The sequence below is a fragment of the Cyprinus carpio genome, chromosome A2 (genome assembly GCF_018340385.1).
Source record: "Cyprinus carpio isolate SPL01 chromosome A2, ASM1834038v1, whole genome shotgun sequence".
Lineage (NCBI taxonomy): Eukaryota > Metazoa > Chordata > Actinopteri > Cypriniformes > Cyprinidae > Cyprinus > Cyprinus carpio.
Genome location: NC_056573.1, coordinates 19,144,395 through 19,150,968, shown reverse-complemented (window position 1 = coordinate 19,150,968; position 6,574 = coordinate 19,144,395). Strand labels below are relative to the sequence as shown.

The following is a 6,574-nucleotide window of genomic DNA, read 5'->3' as shown; positions in this document are numbered from 1 at the left end:
AGTGGAAGATGTTTAAGACGAGACATTTTGTATGAAATTATTTTATGTATGTATAGAGTGACTAAGATAGGAATTAAGATATGTTTCCTGTGGGTTCCAGCACACGTGGGAGTGGGTGGGAATGAGGTTGTGCATCATTTGGCAAAACGGGCACTGAAATGATCACATATAGAAATTATTATTCCATTAAGCAAAGAAGAAGTTAAGGCTAAAATTAGAACAGCAATAAAAATTAGATGGCAAGAAGTTTGGAATAAGGAGGAGAGAGGAAGACATCTTTATAATATTCAAAATCAAGTGAATTTTGGTAGTAGAAGAGAAGATACAATCATTACCAGGCTTTGCATTGGCCATGCTGCTTTAAATATTTCTCTCTATAAAATGAATAAGCATGAGTCTGGGAACTGTACTCTGTGTGGATTACCAGAAACAGTAGAGCATGTACTATTACATTGTTCTGCTGATGATAATGAAAGAGCATTTCTGTTGGAGGAATTAAAAGAAATAGGGATTGAAAATATTACACCTAAAACTCAGTTGAATAATGGCTTGAATCATAATAAAATATATAATGCTTTAATGACATACTTTAAAAAAGTAGATCTGTTTAACAGGACTTGGAAGTGTTTTATTTATTTATTTTGTTTTAAATTAATTATTTATTATTATTATTATTATTATTTTTTTTTTTTTTTTTCATTTTTTAAATTGATTTAGTTCTTATTCCATCAATGGTCCACACTCCAGCCCAGTAGGTGGCGGGGATGAACCTATCGTTTGTTTGCCGTCCGCCATAAAACTCCAAAAGAAGAAGATTAATCGGACTTGTGAATGCAAACAGACAAACGTAGCAGAGTACCGATCGAACCGGTCCATTTTTAGCACTTGCCGCAAATATCTGCTAGTGCAATTCTAAAGCAAACTTTCTTTATCCAGTTTGAATATGTATTAAGAATATAGAGTATATAGTGTTATTTAATGAGGCGCTGGATATTACATATAGGGAGTAACGTACCCGAAGTCTCTCTCCGCGAGGCCTGTGATATGAATGAAACCTAACACAGTAACACATCTCTGAACTAGCACCATTTAGCCAGTTAACGTTAGCTGCTGCTGGCTGGCTAAATTGCTAAGGCTATATCTACCACTCGTAATAAACATTTTATATATATATATATATATAAACAAATCTGGTCATAGTTGCGCTGCGTGTTGTATCGTCTAATGAAGTTTATTGGCATTATTTAGTCGAACAACACCGACCATGTGCTGGACAATACCGAGAACATGGTGCTGGTTCTTTTCTTTTAGTGAATAGCATTTTTTCTTCTTAGATGACTTTGTCTATTGCTTTTTTGTTATTTGATGCTCTTGGATTGTTACAAGGTCGGCCGCTCCTCTGATATCAAGAGATCCAGAAGACTTAATTTATCAATTTATTTATTCCTCGTATTATCCTTATGGATTTGAATTTTTACTCGGATCTCTCGGACGGGACTGGTCAACATGTTGATTCTGAGTTCATGGATAACTCGTCTTACAATGGATATGATTCGGCGAACAAGGTAAATCTGGCACCTTTGTGCAGTAATATATATTCAGTGTAATGATGTATACTTTTAGTATTGCAGTCATTTACTGTACCTTTGATCTAAATGTTTGCGTGCAAATAATACACATTTTAACCTCTGTTTATTAGTTCGCAGGTGGCAATGATTCATACCTGACCATCAGTGGACCTGGTCATCATTGGTCATCTGAGGTAGTGCTACAAAAACTCTATTGACTGGTCTATATAATAAATATTCTTAACTCTCGCTCTCTCTCTCTCTCTCTCTCTCTATATATATATATATACACACACACACACTCTACCGGTCAAAGGTTTGGGATCAGTAAGACTTGTAATGTTTTTTAAAAAGGTCTCTTATTAAAAAAAATAATAATAATCTTGCAAAATGTTCTTACGATATAAAATATGTGGTTTCTATTTTAATATCCTTTAAAATATTACCCTAATTTCTGTGATGCAAAGAGGAATTTCCATCACCCATTACTCAGCCAAAGTGTCACATGATCCTTAAGAAATCATTCTAATATGCTGATTTATTATTAGGATTATCAATGTTGGCAACAGTTGTGCTGCCAAATATTTTTTTGGAAACGGCAATACTTTTTTTCAAGATTCTTCGATGAATAAAAAGTTAAAAAGAACAGCATTTATTTAAAATATAAATCTTTTCTAACAATATAAATCTTTGCTATTACTTCTTAACAATTTAATACATCCTTGCTGAATAAAAGTTTTATTTTCTTTCAAAAAAAAAAAAATTATTGACCCCAAACTTTTGAAAGGTAGTGTATACTGTTAGAAAAGATTTCTATTTTAAATAAATGCTCTTCTTTTTAACTTTTTATTCATCAAAGAATGCTGAAAAAAAGTATCACAGGTTCCAAAAAAAAAAAAAAAAAATGATAAAGCACAACAGTTTGCAGCACTGATAATAAATCAGCATATTAGAATGATTTCTGAAGGATCATGTGACACTGAAGACTGGAGTAATGATGCTGAAAATTCAGCTTTGCATCACAGGAATAAATTCGATTTTAATGTATATTAAAATAGAAAAACCTGAATATTTTCATATTTACTTGTACCATTATATATTAAATTATTTATTTTATTTTATTTTTTTATTATTATTGTAGAAAACATTCCATACTCCCTGTCTGGGTGATGAAGAGTTTGAAATCCCACCAATCTCCTTGGATCCAGATTCTGCGCTCACCATAGAGGATGTGGAGGCCCATTTCGGAGAGCTGGCCGAACAGGCTGAGAGCTCAAGTACTTCTGGAGTTGGAAGTAGTCTTGCCAGTAATCCTGTGGTAGGGGGGAATGATCCCTCTTTTGCCTCTGCTTTTATGAACCCATCATCTCAGGGCATAGAGCACCTGAGTATAGGTGTGATTAACCAGCCCGGGGGAAGTGCACTACTGAGCTCAACTCTGGGTGTGGTAAGCTTTTCTTTTTCTATCAGTGATGATTTATGTTCATGTTTTTAGCGTGTAAGAATGGGCATTTCCATTGCTGTTAATGTAATGAGATGGAGTAAATTGTAGGTTGGCACACCAGATAATGTTTTTTTTTTCTCTCCTGTTTTTTAAGATCTTGGGCATTCTGTTGGCTCCCATTTCAGTAGTTCCTCCTCCATGACTATTGATGTTCCAATAAATGACATGAACCATAGTCTCTTGGGACATAACCAGCTCACCACCATAGACCATTCAGATCTAAGCGCTCAGTTAGGGCTCAGCCTTGGTGGTGGAGCCAGTGTGTCAAAGTCTCCTGAACAACCGCTGTCAACCACATCATCCCCTGCTGGCTCGTTGCAGGATGAAGACATGGAGGACTTCAGACAAGTGAGTCTTTTAGTTATGGGCTTGATTGGAGGCACATTTTCTTTCTTTTTCTATCTTGTAACATCTCCCTATTTGTGTTTCAGAAAACTATGCTGGTAGACGACGACTCAACCTCTCCGGCCGTCATATCGCACATCTCCAACTTGACGGGTTCCACCCAGCTTTCCTCTGCTCCTCCAGCTGTGGTGAGGAGGGTGGTCGGTAAACCGGCCATGGTGCCTCTGACTATAGTGGACACGGGAGCAACACTCGGAGGCAAAAAAGGAAAAAAGAAAAAAGATCCCAATGAACCACAGAAGCCAGTGTCAGCCTATGCTCTGTTCTTCAGAGACACCCAGGCAGCCATTAAAGGCCAGAACCCTAATGCCACATTCGGAGAGGTGTCAAAGATAGTGGCATCCATGTGGGACAGTCTTGGAGAAGAGCAAAAACAGGTGGAGTATAGTTTTTCAATAGTGAAAAATGCAGTCCATTTAAAATATACACTACCGCTCAAATGTTTGGGGTCAGTAATTTTAATATTAATATTTTTGACATCAAGTATGCATTACATTAATCAAAAGTGGCAGTTACGTCACAAAAGTTGTCATCTATTGGTTGGACAAACAGATTGTCCCACTCCAAACTCACACCATTGGTTAATATATACTTAAGGCCAATTATTGAAATTTTTATTAATATTTCAGGTTTACAAGAGGAAAACCGAGGCAGCCAGGAAAGAGTATCTGAAAGCATTAGCAGCCTACAGAGCAAATCAGCTCTCCAACGTGAGTGAATTGTTTGTGGTTCTTCCTCTGTGAGTTTTTGATTTCTAGTCTTATTTCTTTCTTTTCTTTGTTTCTCATCAGTCATCTACTGAGGTGGAGGATAGCACTCCTTCCACTCCTCCCTCTGTCCCCTGTCCCGCACCTGTCACTGCTGTTCCTGCTGCCCCTGCTCGTCCACGGCTGACACCCATCCCTGAGCAGAACACCATCACCAACATCTGCGCCTCCAATATCATCCTCGATGGGCCTCAAGTCACCACCCGTTCCCGCACGGGCTCTCTACCCCTGGCTTTCGGCCAGCCCCTGACCCCTTCCCCCAGCCCGACCCCCACTGTCACGAAAATCATCATCTCCAAACAGATGCTACAGGGAGGTTCTCAGATCCACCAGATCCCTACGTCCATGGTGACGGTGATTCCAGCCGGATTACGAGCCGTGCAGCCGGCTGTTGCCGGACGACAGCCTCCACCGTTGCAGCAGATGCAGGGCACCCCACCTCCACCACGTCTGCAGCAGATGGTACAAACCCAAGCTCCGCCACCTCTTCAGGCCAAGCCCCGTGGAGGGCCAGGAAGTTCCTTGGCTGTCACGGCTACACCACCTCCACCTCTTCAGATAAAGATTGTGCCTGCTTCTTTACACTCCAATCTGTCCACACCGATTATTGTTACTACAGCTACAAGTGCCAATCCTGTTATTGCCACGTCCACCATCTCAGCCTCAGTGCATCCCGCCCCTGTTGAGGTGCAAGTGGAAGAACCCAAAGAGGAGTTGGTCACTGGGACAGACAAGACAGTGATTCGGGAGGAACCTGAAGAGGTTTGTTTTTCCCATAATTAAAAATTCACCTAAAAATAAAAAAATGTCATTCCAAAGCTTTTTCCCCAAAGTGTTGTTAGCCAACTATGGTCTTAGTTCCACAATTCTGTGTTTCCTGAAACCATAGTTCATATGAACATTTACATACAGCATCGCAAACTTGAGTGGTTGCAACACCTGTGCATGATGTCATTACTGAGTCCTGTATTGTAGATGGTTTACTTAACGATCAACAATACTATGGTACTTCATCCGGAAGTTACCCCTGTAACACCTCTGTAAGACTTTTTTCTTCTTTGGAATATAATATAAGATATTTTGAAGAACAATGGTCACCAAACGGTTTTGGTTCCCACTTGCTTCCATTGTATGACCCAAAAATACAATGAAAGTCAATGGAAACCGAAGCTGTTTGGTTACCAACATTGAGTAAATGATGACAGAGTTTTATTTTTGGGTGACTATCCTTTTAACATTAACAGAGCTACTGTAATTGAATTTATTAGTAAGACCCATACAGGAAACCATTTAAAGATCAAACACAAGTTATGCACACAGCAAAGAGTTCTTCAGAGATGTTTTATCCCTTCTTTTTCAGATGGAGATGGAGGTTAGCATTGCTCCTGAGGCCTCCTCTTCAATTCCTGGAAATCTGTGTGTCCGTGCTGGGTGTACAAACCCTGCTGTGGATAGTCGAGACTGGGATAAGGAGTATTGTAGCAATGAATGTGTGGCCACACACTGCAGGTGAGTTTTTTTTTTGGTGTGCATGTTTAATTTTTTATTTGTAAAGTCAGATTCTCATTCTAGTGTCTCTGTTTACTCTCTTGACAGGGATATTTTCATGGCCTGGTGTTCAATCAAGAGCCAGAATTCAGCCACCGTCAAATAAATGAAAATCCTCCTGTTTCCGGGTCTTCACATACCTGGATGTGTCTTCTGTAAGAGAACACAACAGAATTTTACTGGATTTACAAGGGAAGGTTTAGTGTTTTGTTGTAAATAGCTAAAGCATGAAAAAAAGCAGTGGACAAATTAGTTATAAATTGAAAATTCTTTGTTACAACTGTTGGAGTTTTAAATGAATATACTGCAAAACGCAACATGTTTGTTTTCCACATTGAAACAGAAAAGGACCCATGTGATTATTGTACTTTATTTGTACCTTATTTCTTCCACTCCGTTTTGGTCCAGTGATTTTTATTTTTTTTATTTACGTTACTAGTGATTTGTGTTAAAGTGGGACAAAATCTGAACTTTTTATTTTCAAATGCAGTAGTTTTGATTATGATGAAAAAATTGAGTATTAGTGAAACACAACAAGTAGTGCAATCATTCTGAATTTTTTTTTGTAATGCAGTTTTCTCATGTTGTACTGACAGTATCTTAGATCAGTGTTCAGAAGTGCTCTCATGTCAAATCTTTTTGCCTTAGTTATGCTTTCTTTTTAGATTGTTACAGAAATTATTCAAGTATTAATAAAAGGCAGCCCAAATGGACTAAGTTTCTCAAGTCATTGCTAACAGACCACTTTGTAGTGGTTTTTCAGTGCACTATAAAAAAAAGTG

The 6,574-nt window shown here is 38.4% G+C and overlaps 1 protein-coding gene across 1 annotated transcript; it reads left to right on the top strand.

Annotated features, from left to right (window-relative positions):
• Positions 1-812: 812 nt before the first annotated feature.
• Positions 813-6,505, top strand: LOC109103467 (TOX high mobility group box family member 4-A-like). The gene is made up of 9 exons (XM_042777322.1): positions 813-1,565; positions 1,700-1,762; positions 2,710-3,015; positions 3,166-3,420; positions 3,504-3,854; positions 4,107-4,187; positions 4,269-5,006; positions 5,605-5,753; positions 5,841-6,505. Exons 1-9 carry the CDS (start codon positions 1,461-1,463, stop codon positions 5,896-5,898), a joined length of 2,106 nt encoding a protein of 701 aa, XP_042633256.1. The 5' UTR covers positions 813-1,460; the 3' UTR covers positions 5,899-6,505.
• The last annotated feature ends 69 nt before the right edge of the window (positions 6,506-6,574 follow it).